Here is a 14445-nt window from a genome sequence, read left to right as displayed (position 1 = left end):
GTGTGCAGATGCCGGGGCTGTGTTTTGAGCCGGTGGGGATGTAACTGGTGCGTTCACCAGCACCTGTGCACCCACAAGCCCACCTGTGAGGAGGGTGTGATCATCTACAACCAACATGTAAGTTCATTTAACAATAAATATCTGATGCAGAGTGCACTCTGAGCTCCGTACAGACACAGCCTGCATAGTGTTCATATCTTTGTAGAAGAAGCTGTAAGTTGATTGCACACAAGCAAAAGGGGGGGTTTGCAAATTGTCTGATGCATTGCTGCCCCCTGCTGAGAAATGAGCCATTAGCTAAGGAGTCTTGGAGCATATGATACACATTTATTTATTTATTTAGTGCACATATTCTTCTCTTCATTCAACAGCTTCACATAACGGTCACTCATTTCAGATCTAACACAAAGCAAACATAAACCGCTTCAGTGTCTGTTCAGTTATTAAACTAAAACCACTTGAGTGTTTTGTTCTGAGCATTTGGATGCATAAGAACATGTTTGGTACATTTTCCTATTCTGATATGATGCTTGCATTCCCCAGCGCCCATACATGTTTTGTTGTACCTCATAAGCCATTAAAAGCCTCATTATTTTTCAAAGATTCAAAGGCTTTATGTCATATGCACAACAGCTACAGTCCCAGCTTCCTCCAAACATACACACCATGCTGTGTCATTAGCACCAATAACACAATAACAGCAGCTTGTGTTTATCGTCATGTTTAAGTTCACTCATTGGTTATTTCCATTTCCCTGAGCCCATTACTTTTATTTTACTGTCTCACCCTCTCCTCATGTCTCCCCCTCCTCCCCCCTCCCCCCTCCCAGTTCAAACTCCCCACCTCAGCTCCTCCCACTATCAAACCGATAAAAGTCATCACAACTAGCACAACCGCTGCCATGACAACCACCACCATCCTAACAACAACAACTATTGCTACTACAACGACAACCGCCGCCCCCGTCACCGTAGCAACCACTCAGGAGCCAACCACCCCCCCTGCACCCACGACTCCACCTGCAACCACCACCAGGATTGAGCCAACCACCCCCCCCTACCACCCCACCTCTGCCTGTCAGCACCCTCCCCTCTACCACGGCTCCACCCACTACACCCGCCCCCCCCCACTACACCCGCCCCCCCCAGAGCTCACTACCCACCAGCAGGAGGAGCTTTTTGTTGTCTCCCAAAGTGTCACACCCAGTGTCGCCGTGGCAGCCACGCAGTTGGTGCCAGTCACCATTGCTGACGGTGTCGAGGAAGACCTGGACCCTGCGGTGCCTTTGATCCTCCCCCCATATGAGGAGGATTCCACCCCCCTGGAGGTGATGACGGGGTCTCCCCACAGCGGCACTCAGGAAGCCGAGGGAGCTTTGAGCCTGGCCGAGCCCCCCACCCCTGCCTCGTCTGGCTTCCCCCTGCCAACACCTTTCTCTGTGGGTGACCCCAACGACTCAGAGCCCCCTCCTGACCTGAGCCAGACCACTACTCTGATGCCCACGCAGGACTCCAGCACTCAGGCAGGGGGCCCAGGCAGCGACCCTGAGGTTCTCCTCGATCCCATAGAAGAAGAGGACGTCCACACTGAGAGCACTGCACTGTCAGAAAACGACACGGCAACATTTTCTGCTGCCACCGTGCTTTCAGGTGACGGTGAGGTAGACCACGCCCCCCCCGTCCTACCCCCACCTGTTGGATACTGACTCAGAGCTGGACTACCAGTATGATCCAGCTGACGCCTTCCTCCCGGTGAGTTCAGCCGCCAGCCTCCTACTTCTTCTTCTTCTACTTCCTGTCAAATCTCCAGGAGCCTGGCAGGGCTCCCGGTTCCACCGACAGGATCACAGCTCAAACCCTCCTGTTCTTCCTCTGTCTGACACCTGGCTCTGTTTCCTTTTGCTTTTTATACTGATCCTATGGAATACAAGACAGCTGCCCCAGTGTGATCTGCTGCAGCTGTTTTTGTTAGCCATTCATTTCCTTTTTTCATGCTTTTTACATTTACAGATCAGTATTAGTTTTACAAACTGACTTTGAACGTTTTCTGCTGTGTGTTTTTGCAGTGAATGGAATATGTTAACATTAACACAATATTTACCAACATGGCTCAGTGTAAGGAAAGAGGATAAAAACAAACCCTCCATGTCTAGGAATATTTAAGAAATGAAATGATTAAACATTGCTCTCCTATCACTTATCTGTGGACACACAGTATCTCATTCAGAGTTGAGAAACATCTTAGGGGGGAGGTTGTTGCAAAGTAATGTGGGGAGTTTGCAGACTGCATCTGGACCCTCTGGATTCAGGTGTGTTCTGTTCATGTTTCTTGCAGCAAAAATGTGCAGACTACAGATGTCTGTTAGCTCACTTTTAACTGTTCAAACTACAAACCCAGACGGCACTGACTCAAGTCACATCACAGCTCCCTCTGGAGATACTAAAGCCTTTATACTTCTTTATCACATGTGCAGTATAACTCCAAAACTCCGGGATACAGAGTGATGTATAACATCAGTGGAGCTTTTCTTTAGGCCAGTGCACTGTTACTACAATATTACATAAATATCAGAAATGAACAGTTAATGGTTTGTCTGATCTGCAGCATCACTGTGCTACCTCACTAGCTCATAATGAGTGTCTGTGTGTTTCTGTGTGTATTTTTGTGTGTGTTTTGGGCAACAGGGGGACGAAGGCTCCTACGTCAGCTGGGGGTCCTCAGCGTGTCCCTGTGTGGAGAAGGTCCAGGGTTCAGCGCTGCTCCCTGTCAGAGTGGAGAGGAAAATCACCTTACTGGCACGCAACCTGCACCTCTACCAGGTACACACAAACACACACGCACACGCACACATACACTCTCTGTCTCTCTCAGCCTCAACTCATGTAAGCGATGACTCTGTGGATGCTGTCACTAAACAGTCTTTGTGTGTGTGTGTGTGTGTGTTCAGGATGCAGACCTGGACTATGAGTGTGTGTTGGTCATCGAGGGGCAGACGGTGGTGGTGGACGCCTACGTAGAAACTGATGACATGAATCCATCCAACTTTGACATCACCTGTCAACTGCACCAGGTCTGCACATCTGTACTCACGCTTTATAAGACCATGTGTATAAAAAGCTCGGGACCACTGCAAACAGATCAGTTTATCTGGTTTTAATATTTATAGGCATGTGCTTGAATGAAATTAACTTTTGTGTTTCCTTCTGTAAGCTACTGACGACATTTCAACCAAATTGAAATGTTGTCATTTAGAGAATGCAGAAAATGAAAACTGGTCAAAATAACAACAAATATGCAGCAATGTGTGAGAGGATGCCATTAGCATTATATGATGTCTGAAACACCTGCATAGGTTGTTACTCTAACCTGTTCTCATTTTGTGTAAATAAAACATCTAATTTACAGTATCTTTATTTAGAATTAGAGAAAAATGTTGTAGGTAGTTTTTTAAAATAAATCCAATATGTTCATCACAAACACAGGTGTAAGGCTTTGATCAAGTACATGTCATTTATGATGATAGACTCATGATGTTTTAGGCAGGATTAAACTGTGTATACTTAGTCACAGTGTGTTTGAAATGAAACCGTTGTTTGTCCAGTACACATATTCTGCTCCGGTGGAGGAATACAATGCCATGGTGTATGTGAAGAGGAGGGACACCTTCCATGTGGACAGCTCTCCTGATCTGTATGGTGAGTTCAGGTTCTAATGTGTTACACTCAATATCTATTTTCCTCTGTCTCACACACACACACACACACACACACACACACACACACACACACACACACACACACACACACACTCACACTCACACTCACACTCACACTCACACTCACACTCACACTCACACTCACACACACACACCCCCCCCCCCCCCCCTGACCTGCCTGTGCTCTGTCTCTCAGTGACTCTGTACAACTGCTCGGTGGGCCGCTCTGACTGCAGCCACTGCCACACCGCAGACCATAAGTACGGCTGTGTGTGGTGTGGGGGGGCTCAGGCCAGCTGCTTGTATTCACAGTCCTGCAGTGAACCCGTGCAGCAGACGTGCCCCGCCCCCGTCATCCACTCGGTGAGTACTGACCCTTGACCTCACTGTTCTTAATGTTTTTGCATTAAAAAAATGTATTTGATTACAAGGCATACACAACAGAAGAAACACTTACATAAAATAACTACATAACAATCGACAAATCAGGAAAAGAGAGGAAAGAAACCACACAAATTGATCAAAAAGGTATAGCTTACACATAATGGATACAACATTAATATATTACTCATAAGTACATGAATTGTCACATCTTACCACCTGGTCATTATAAATGTTTTGTGTTCTATAACAGACATTTTTCCATCTTTCATTAAAGATATTAACTTAGTTTCTGATTCTCGTTGTTATTTTTTCCATTCCATAAATTGTATTTACTAGATTCTTCCATTGTGAGTAAATGAAGTTATTATCTTTTAACCAATTCCTTGTCATTTATTTATTTATTGCTATTCTCATTACGAGAATTACAAATAAACTATTCTTTATTAAAGGTTTGTGGGAAACTCATATATCTTATAGAGCTTTTACTTCATTAGTTTAGAAACTTGAATGAATGGGCACGTACAGATGAATCGTTAATGTTAAGAGATGCCATGCTTCCGGAAAGCTTAATGAAGCTTTTTTATGACTTCTTCAGATTGAGCCCCTCTCTGGCCTACTGGAGGGCGGCACCATGGTAACCATCTCCGGCTCCAACCTGGGCCAGAAGGCAGAAGACATCCTGCACTCTGTGTCAGTCGCAGAGATTTCCTGCACCGTCATCCCCAGCCTCTACGAGGTCTCCTCCAGGTACACACCAACCTCTGCAGGGGGGTGGAGGGTCTTAATGTTCATATCTTTAACTTGATATCATCAGAATTGAGAAATGATTTTCTTAAAGTAAACGCTACAAAACAAGAAAAATGTTATTGTAAAAGAATGATTGACTTTAGTAAACATTGTCAGGGTGCATGTATGCATGTTTATTAAGAGCGTCTGACCAGGGACTGCTGTCTGTCTCCAGGATTGTGTGCAGGACCAGAGCCAGTGGAGGAGAGAGGGTGGGGCCTGTGTCTGTAACCGTGAGCGGAGGAGAGTTAGGGCGCTCCCCCCAGACCTTCAGCTACCAGGTACACCGCATTAAGTTACATCACAGTGGATCAGTAGAGGTCTGGTGAGACCTTGCATTCACATTGCGATAAAAAATACATGTATATTAAAATGATGCCTGTTGAATAGTTTGTAGGCTGGTACTTCTTTGCAGCATCACTATACTTCATTCAGATATTTCCACATATATTGCCTTCCAAAATACTGTGGACTGTGAATTGGATTTTACACCAGTCCATTTTCGCGAATTTTGATAATATTTTGATTCATTATGCAGCCCTACTTACAGTCGTCTCCCTCCACCCTCTCCCCCTTCTCAGGACCCATTTGTGATGGGGGTGTCTCCTGAACGGGGGCCCAAAGCTGGAGGGACATCCCTGACCATCACAGGCCGAAACCTGCTGACAGGACGTCCTTCTGACCTCACCATCACAGTGGGGGGGTTGCCCTGCGAGATGTAAGGGACACACGCACACACACTCGATTCAAAGTAGCTTCCATGTAAAAGCTGCTGTTTCTGCTCTTATCTCTGTCACCATAAAGACCTCCTCGTTTATCGTTCCCTCTGTCTGCCTGACCTTTGACCTCCGTTTGAGGGCGGGGAGGGGGGGTCAGTGAGGTATCACCTCCTCTCTGAATGTGTCTCTCCTGTGTTCCTCCTCAGTGTGTCGGAGGTGCAGAGCTCCAGTGTTCAGTGTGTGACGGGCAGCAGTGATAAGACCGGAGACCACCGGGTCAGCCTGCACTACAGCAGCAGCCAGCGCCACCTCCACACCCCCGCCTACTGCTACACCCACAACCCCAACATCACCCACGCCTCACCTGCCAAGAGCTTCCTGGAGTGAGTCTGACCATCAGCTGCTCACAGTGTACAATTGACGACCATGAGAAGTGTTGAGACCATTGGATATAGAAACTACAAGATGAAAATGATTACCTCTATGGCGGACAATTTTCTTTCAAATAAATAAGCAATCTGTCCAATCAAAATGATCCAGCGTCCTCTAAAACTTCAAAATCGACCCAAAATGAATCAAATCAGCTCACAGAGTACACATATCACCATATTCTGGTTAAAACAGCAATTTTTTTTGTCCTGAACATTTCGGAAATTGATTCAACATCCTCAATAACCCCCAAAACCACTCCAACATTTTCCAAATCGGCCAAGCCATTTTTTTGTTACTGTTGTCAACATAGGCTATAATGCTAATTAATGTGAATTAATCGCACTTATGCTAATTGTGCAAATTGCCCAGCATATAGCTCTGAAAAAAATGAAGAGACCACTTCAGCATTATCAGTTTCTCTGGTTGGACTATTTATAGCAGGGGTCGGCAACCTTTTTGATATGATGTGCCATTAAAAAAATTCATTGTTATCAGCGTGCCAACGATCGAAAATGATCAAGGGGGGGGGGGGGGTGTTGAGGAGCTTGACGCTGGTGAACTATCAACAGGAGGGTGGGGGGAGCCTCGCTGCGGGGAAGCAGTGTGTGGACCTGTCAGCACAACTTACATAATTCCGAATTTAACAAACACATTTAAATAATTGGTTTAAACGGCATAATAATAAGGACGATCGTCCGTTCTGTGATTCTCCAGAACACACATGTTATGATATTAGGGTCATGCAGAGTGAGATGAGATCGCTGTCCCTTTAAGAGAGAGAGAGAGGGGTGTGGCGTGTGCATGTGTGTGTGTGTGGATGGTAGAGCGACAGTGAGGGAGCGTGTGTATGTTTCTGGAAGTGAAACGAGGCAGCAGAAAAACAGAGGTCTGTGATGTATTTTGTGAAACAGAAGAACAGCTAAATAAATGCATCCCAAGAAGAGCTCGCCTCTCTCCAGTCATTTAAGCTAAAGTGGGTTATTGAACCTGAAGCTTGTTGCTTCTGCCCTCCTCGACTACGGTCTGGGAGCCGACAGGAAAGTTCAACACACAGATTGCCAGTCCGCCCCTTTGTAGCATATTATTTCAATGAGAGATGAGCAGATCGCCACTGGGCTTTCAACTAAAGACACAGCCACGCAAAAACTGATATTTGTACAGCTCCTTATGGGTACTGCAATTTGTGCTTTCCTCCGTGGTGAAATGATCAGCACTGCACCACGGAGGAAAGCGGCAGAAAGTCACCTGGAGTTCAACAGAGCGGGGCTGCGCTGCGTGCATGGCTTCCTTCTGCAGGTAACGGGGAGACGCGCTCTGGCGGCGGTCTCGTTCAGGATCCGAAAATACAATTTAAATATTTTGCACACTTATTCCACTTAATCCTAGTGTGCCACTGGTTACGGTGCCGCGTGCCAATGCTGGCACGCGTGCCAGGGGTTGCCGACCCCTGATTTATAGTATGCACCAGTTCATCCACCAGTTCATCCAATAGTAATATTCTAGATATCTTGTGCATCATTTTAGACACAGATTCAGCCTGACATGTCTTTTTAGAATCACAGTGATAAAGTTATATGAGCTTGTGTGTGTAAGTTGTAAACCCAACACTTTGTGGGAGTGATTTTTTGGGGTAAATAAATGAGATTTTCGAATTCTGAAGTACATTTAATAAACCATGAATGTGTTTGATTAAATTAAACATTTGTATTATTCTATAAACTACTGACAACATTTCTCCGAATGGAATCGCTGCCTTACATGTAGAGATTAAGATTTAAGAAAAATGTGGAGTTGTCTCTGAATTTTTTTCAGAGCTGTTTGAAAGTTAGCATCCGGCAGTTTCTATAAAAAGGAGCTTTATTGGCTTGCTTGCCTTTTTAACTTGGTTATGTCTAAATTGACCGTTTCTATGCCGGATGCTAACTTTGGGGTACTCAACATTTCCTGGTTCACAATAGGACAGTATGAGCTGACAGAGCAGTGTGCAGTGTAATGACAGCGTGTTCTGTTGTTTAGTGGCGGCCGGCTGATCTACGTGTCGGGTCACAACCTGGACGTGGTGCAGGAGCCCCGCATGGTCGTCTCCGTCTCCCCCTTCCAGTCCATCAGCCAGAGTAAGAGGAGGAGGAGGAAGAGGAAGAGGAGGAGTGTAGAGCAGGGGGAGGACGGGGGGAAGAGTCCTGAACGCAGCTGTCCTAGAGACCCCCTCTGCTCTGTCAAACAGGTATGTGTTATAACTAGTTACCTGTAAAAACATGTTATCTCAATATAAAAGGAATGTAATCTGAATACTTTCCGTTCATTTTGGATAACCTCAATTTCAAATGCAATGCAAATAAATCCAAGAGAAAATAAATATCAATAAGAAGTGTTTTACCTAAGTGTATTATGTAAGACAACAGAACAATGTGACCCTAGGAAAGACAAGATATTCAGAATAAAAAATGTCTCCTCTTATGGGATAGACCTCTAGAATAGTTAAACTGCTGATTTAGTTTAAAAGTCACCCATCATGCTATCTGTAGGCAATAGCATAGGTCTCAGATATATAAAAACATATAAAAAACATGTCTATGAAGTGTTTTGTTCAAAAAACCAAACAGATCACCCATTCTAGCCATGCCTCATATCCCTCTATTTCACTTCCTGTTACAAAATTGCTGATTCTGGGCATAAACGGGTCTCTTGAGAATGAGACCCTGTGTCTCAATGAGATTTTCACCTGTATAAATAAAGGCTAAATAAAAAATAAAGCTTTTTTCTTTTTTTAAACTGAAAATAAATAAAAATAAGAGGGGGCAGAGCTTATGCCGGCTCATGCGGGACCTGGCAGATACTGTCTAAAATGCTGCGGTGATGAAACGCAAGGATTATTAGATTAAGGGTTATTTCTGAAACAGTATGGAGCTCAAAGGCTTTCTTTCTTGCCGGTTATACCACAAGGTGAGTTCCTTTTTTATATCCAGCTTCTTCACACACATGCTCTCCAGTACAGGTTAGCTCTGAGTGCTAGCGATGCTAATGTAAACACCGACCATATTACGTCCAAAACAGTCGGGCATTGTTTCTGATAGCAACGTTTCTGATAGTGCTGTGGGTCCGCCGCCGATATTACGTCATATCGGACGCAAATCTGGATCAGCTCTGTTGTTCCCCCGTTTTTAGAGATGTGGGTACAGAGGAAAAGAGAGGGTTTTATTTTCTGACGCTGCGTGAGTTCCCTGACACACCGGGGACACATCTTTATGTATAAAAGACATCAAAAAGTGCATTTTGCATGATAGGTCCCCTTTAATACATTAATTAAACACAGTATTTTTGTTGAATAAATCAGGTGCATTTGAAGAAATTAAAAGTAGCCTAAATTAAAAAAGAACAATCAAACATTACGTCTACCTATGAAATATACATTTTTTTTTTTTATAAATGTAAATAATACATTTGATTTATATAGCACACTTTAAAGACAACGTCATCTCAAGGTGCTTCACAAGGCTATAAGGAACAATAAGTAAAAAGTTATCTAAAGGAGCATATTGGATCAAATATGACAATATAAAAATAAATAAAAATAAAAGGTTAAGAGCACAAAAGGTTTAAAAATAAATAAATGAATGTAGCAGTAATCTGATTACACTTTTTTTTTTTTTTATGTAATGGGTTTTCTCGTCCCCCAAGCCTGTGTGTGTGAGTGTGTTGCTTTTTTATTTCTAAACTTCTTTCCTTTACTAAACGTCTTCCTTTCTCCCTGTGGGATCAGTTCTCGGAGCGCTGCGAGGTGAACTCCTCCTCCCTCATCCTGTGCCGCTCTCCCATGGTGGACTCCTCCATCTGGGGGTCAAAGGTCACTGCAGAGTTCCTGCTGGACAACCTGCACTTCGACTTCAGCCGTCTGAACCCCCAGAGCTTCAGCTACGAGCCCAACCCTGTCCTGCGCCCGCTCAACCAGCTGGACCCTCAGAAGGCGTACCGCTACAACCCCGGCAGCTTCATCCAACTGGAGGTCAGGGGGGGGGCACTTGTTTTACTTGGTGTTAGTTATAGTTATTGATTTACTCATCTTCAAAGGCCTTGTCACTACAGTGTTGCTCAGGGCTATCACACACCGTCAGTGTTCGTCCACTGAGCGTTTCTAAGTGACTACATTAAGTGAGGAGCCCCGGAGGAATCATTTTTATTTGCATTTACTCAGATCTGCTCTGTTTGTTACTGTGTCCAACCAAGTCTCGCTAAAGGAGAAGTTTCGTTACGTAATCACTCGGCGCTTGGCCTTTTTCACATTGTGGAAATCAGCAAAATATTCAGCCATGAAATGTAAAATCTTTATGATAACACTAAGCTAAGCTTTCTATACTCCAACTGTCGCTCAGTATTAAACTGTCTCCTTAAAAAAAAAGGTCACATGACACAACAACAAACAGAACAGTTCAAGCGAGGCGTGAGAGATACAGGTGTTGTTTCTCTGTAAGGTCCATAGTGTTGACACTGAACACTAGAGCGGTGGTGGCGAAGTCCTTAGGGACTTGGCTTGGCAACTGGAAGGTCACCAGTTCAAGTCCCGGAAAGACCAAGTGCTACCGAGGTGTCCCTGAGCAAGGTACACTGCTCCCCGGGCGCCGTACATAATGGCAGCCCACTGCTCCTAACACTAGGATGGGTCAAATGCAGAGAACCCGTTTCGTTACATAGTACCTGTACTACGTCATGACAATAAGTTGAATCTTCTAATTCTTCAACAGTCTGAGCCAGTTACATTAATGGTGTTAATACAAATGTATCGCACAATAGCTGTGCTTTATTTTAACTGAGCTATGCCTGTGGCAAGCTATTAACAGGCATTACACTGTGCCTAGTCGTTTTCTTTTTTAGTGTAGTGGAGCCTCACTTTAGAGCGTTTACTGCGATCCATCTTTGGTGTTATGAAGTGACTGAGCTTGTGAACTGTCTACGGGAGGGCGGGGGGAGCCTCGCTGTTGGGCCACTGTAGACCTCTGTCGCCTGTCAGCGCAACTTACATGATGCCGTTTAAAAAAATTAAGGGCGGTGCCGGCCGTCAGCGAACCGAGCCTGCCGTCAACGGCCCACTGACGACCGGCCGTTCTGTGATTCTCCAGAACACACAGATGGCCAGTCCGCCCCTGGTTACCCTGTATTCCACCGGGTCGACGCGGCGCAGACGGACCCAGTGGAATACAGGTTCTACCGCGTTTAGGAACCGTTGAGCTGAACCGAAATTGTGTATTTTGTATGGGTACCCGGTACCCGGCATTTTCTTATCGGTTCTCATCTGGAACCGAGTTTAGGTTCCTAACCCTAATAATAAGCAGTGCTATGTTTTATTGTGGTAGTACAAAACAGGAGTAAATACAAATATAATAAAAACTATGTCAATTAAAACCATAGTCTACATTCAAATATAACACCACTATAAACAATTTAAAAATTGAAGCAGCCTGAACATTTTGAAGAAAAGTTTTAGGGGAAAGTTCTGAAAGCTAAACTGTAGGTTCCTTCTGCATGTGTTCTCAGGGGGAGAACCTGGACCTGGCCGTCACTAAGGACGAGCTGGAGGTTATGGTGGGGGAGGGTGTGTGTGCTGTGAAGACCCTGACCAGAAACCACCTGTACTGCGAGCCCCCCCCTCAGCAGCCTCCACCAGGACCCAACGGCAAGAAGAGGGAGGGCTCCGACAATCTGCCTGAGTTCACAGTGAGTGTGTGCTTTCACTCTGAAAACACAGGAAACCATTCAGATCTTGAACCCTCAAGCGGGTCCGACTGTATAAGCTGACTGTGTGTGTGTTTCAGGTCCGAATGGGCAACCTGAACTTCTCCCTGGGTAAGGTTCAGTATGACACCCTCAGCCTGGCCACCTTCCCCCTGGAGGCTCAGATTGGAGTTGGGGTGGGGGCTTCAATCGTAGCCCTCATCGTCCTCATCATCGTGCTCATCTACAGGTCAGTTGGGGGGTGTTATGCTTCTGTGCAGTACAGAAAAATTAAAAAATCCATGCTCTGATCACCGTATAATTCATTTAGAGGGACTCAATCCATCAAGTTCCTACTTAGTCCGCAAGGATTTCTTAGTTCTGACTGGAGTTCCATAATATTCAAAACCTTTTGGTCCACGACCCGCTTGATGACTTAATAGTAAATGCTATAACCCTGCATTAAATAAGTAAAACAGGGTTACAGGGTCAAAACGTTTTGGCCATTCACACTGAAGGCTCCGTTACGGCACTATTATCTGATGTTAAAAAAAAAAACAGAAGAAAAGCAGACAGAAACATAACCTTAGCATACCTAATATATACGAAGCCCTACAAACATTGTGGCATTTATGAAATTATGACAAATCTCTTCGTCGCCTCACGTCTCCTGCGTCTTGGCCAACAGTCGCACTGGAACACACGGCAAAGACTTCAGCCGACGGCCAAGTAGCACGTACGAACTGCGCATGCGTGAGTGGCAATAACTCTCCTTACCAGCAGGCGGCGGTAGTGTGTATTCGTCATTCAAAAGAGGCAACAACCGGAAGACTACTGCGTGATAACCGAGAGAAGAAGAACAGACTGCGTGATATAAACAAATAGCGTGTGCGTTCCATTTTCACTCTACAGCGAGAAGCTCATGGGGCTTTCCCCAACCTGTGTCGAGAGCTGGAGTTCAATTAAATCTCAGATCACTTCCGTTTCGCTTCTCATGCACTGATTCGCTAAGCTGAACAGCCAATCAGAGTGATTTCTTTGTCCGACGGCCTTTGGCCGACTCAACATGTCGAATCAGCGGCGGAAGGTGTCGGCACGGCCGAAAAGACACGACGGTGCAGTACACACCAATCTGAGTAGGGCGACACGACGCTCATCGACGGCCCGACATCTATCGACATCTATCGACGCCGAAAATCGGCTCGGTGTGTAAGGACCTTTAGTAGATGGAAGATCAGACTTTTAAACCTTCCACCTTCACCTTCATGTGTTGGAAAACCTGTGTAGGATCATCTCTGTAACCCCAATCCTCCAGTGTTTCCATTCTGACCCAGCATGACCCCCGGATTAACCCTGATCCTTACTGGTGGGGGTTTGTTGGGTCAAATTACTTGACTGAAGTTTTTCACAATCACTCTGGATTTCCACTAATCCAGTGTGAAACTGGTTCACATGTCCTCTCTCCCTGTCTCTGCTGCTGTCTGTCAGGAGGAAGAGTAAGCAGGCGCTGAGAGACTACAAGAAGGTGCAGATCCAGCTGGAGAACCTGGAGACCAGCGTGAGAGACCGCTGCAAGAAAGAGTTCACAGGTAAGAGAGCAGTCACATGACGGAGTAGAGAGCAGGACAGAGGAAGCAGAGGGAAGAGCCAGAGATGGAAGAAGAAGGTTTATTGAAGTTGTGGAGGCCAACAGATGTCTTTGTCTTCACTCTGTCCTCATGAGATGGTGTCATCACATCACACCTCCATAAACATGTTCCTCACAGCCCACATGGCTGCTGCACAGGAGTTTCATTTAAGCCTGCAACCCCTGTCAATAACCCAGCTCCTCCCTCCACACCTGAATGTAATGTAATGTAATATAATGGGGTAAAAAAAATAATAAACTGTACAGTTAAGGTACAAGGAAACACAGTTAGTTTAAACAGAAGTGCAGCAAGTGCATAGCTTATTTTACAATATTTATATAATAGAGTTTTACAATGAATGCCTCAAATCTTGGCAAAATAACTAATAAGGTTACAACTTATAAATGAATACAAAGAAATAACTTCTAGTCTCAAGGTAAGAATTTAACAAAGTCGTGTACAGGGACTGAAATATTTATACAATAAAGTAAATATATATTATATAACATTTTGTATATATTATAATATGATATAATAGTAGAAGCTCATATCTCCCCCCTGCCTCAGACCTGATGACGGAGATGATGGACATGTCCAGTGACCTGGTGGGCTCCGGCATCCCGTTCCTGGACTACCGGAGGTACGCTGAGCGGATCTTCTTCCCCGGCCACCGGGAGTCCCCTCTGAGGCGGGACCTGGACGTGCAGGAGTGTCGGAGGCAGACGGTGGAGCAGGGCCTGGTGCAGCTGTCCAACCTGCTCAACAGCAAGCTCTTCCTCACCAAGGTAGTCCTCGCCGCCAGCGGGAGGTGCAGAAAGCACTTCCTTTGAGCAGAGGGATGATTTTCCACTCTTCTCTTCCTCAGTTCATCCACACTCTGGAGAGCCAGCGGACCTTCTCCCCAAGAGACCGGGCCTACGTGGCCTCGCTGCTGACCGTGTCGCTGCACGGCAAGCTGGAATACTTCACCGACATCCTGAAAACTCTGCTCAACGACCTGGTGGAGCAGTACGTGGCCAAGAACCCCAAACTGATGCTGCGGCGGTAAGAGGGGGAGGAGTGAGGGGGTTAAAGG

General features: G+C 45.4%; 1 protein-coding gene across 1 annotated transcript in view; it reads left to right on the top strand.

Moving 5' to 3' along the window:
* plxnb1b (plexin b1b) overlaps window positions 1–14445 on the top strand; it is a 65129-nt gene that overhangs the window by 40971 nt on the left and 9713 nt on the right. The window contains 18 exon segments of the mRNA XM_034143780.1: window positions 9–117; window positions 830–1672; window positions 1674–1751; window positions 2685–2819; window positions 2948–3070; window positions 3602–3695; window positions 3912–4078; window positions 4695–4846; window positions 5061–5166; window positions 5467–5603; window positions 5811–5987; window positions 8053–8260; window positions 9797–10039; window positions 11566–11745; window positions 11844–11992; window positions 13231–13331; window positions 13938–14155; window positions 14236–14414. Of these exon segments, the coding sequence (XP_033999671.1) occupies window positions 9–117; window positions 830–1672; window positions 1674–1751; window positions 2685–2819; window positions 2948–3070; window positions 3602–3695; window positions 3912–4078; window positions 4695–4846; window positions 5061–5166; window positions 5467–5603; window positions 5811–5987; window positions 8053–8260; window positions 9797–10039; window positions 11566–11745; window positions 11844–11992; window positions 13231–13331; window positions 13938–14155; window positions 14236–14414 (3399 nt within the window).

This window comes from Trematomus bernacchii, unplaced genomic scaffold (assembly GCF_902827165.1).
Source record: "Trematomus bernacchii unplaced genomic scaffold, fTreBer1.1, whole genome shotgun sequence".
Taxonomy (NCBI): domain Eukaryota; kingdom Metazoa; phylum Chordata; class Actinopteri; order Perciformes; family Nototheniidae; genus Trematomus; species Trematomus bernacchii.
Note: the sequence above shows the minus strand (reverse complement) of the source record. Positions and strands in the feature narration are given on the sequence as shown.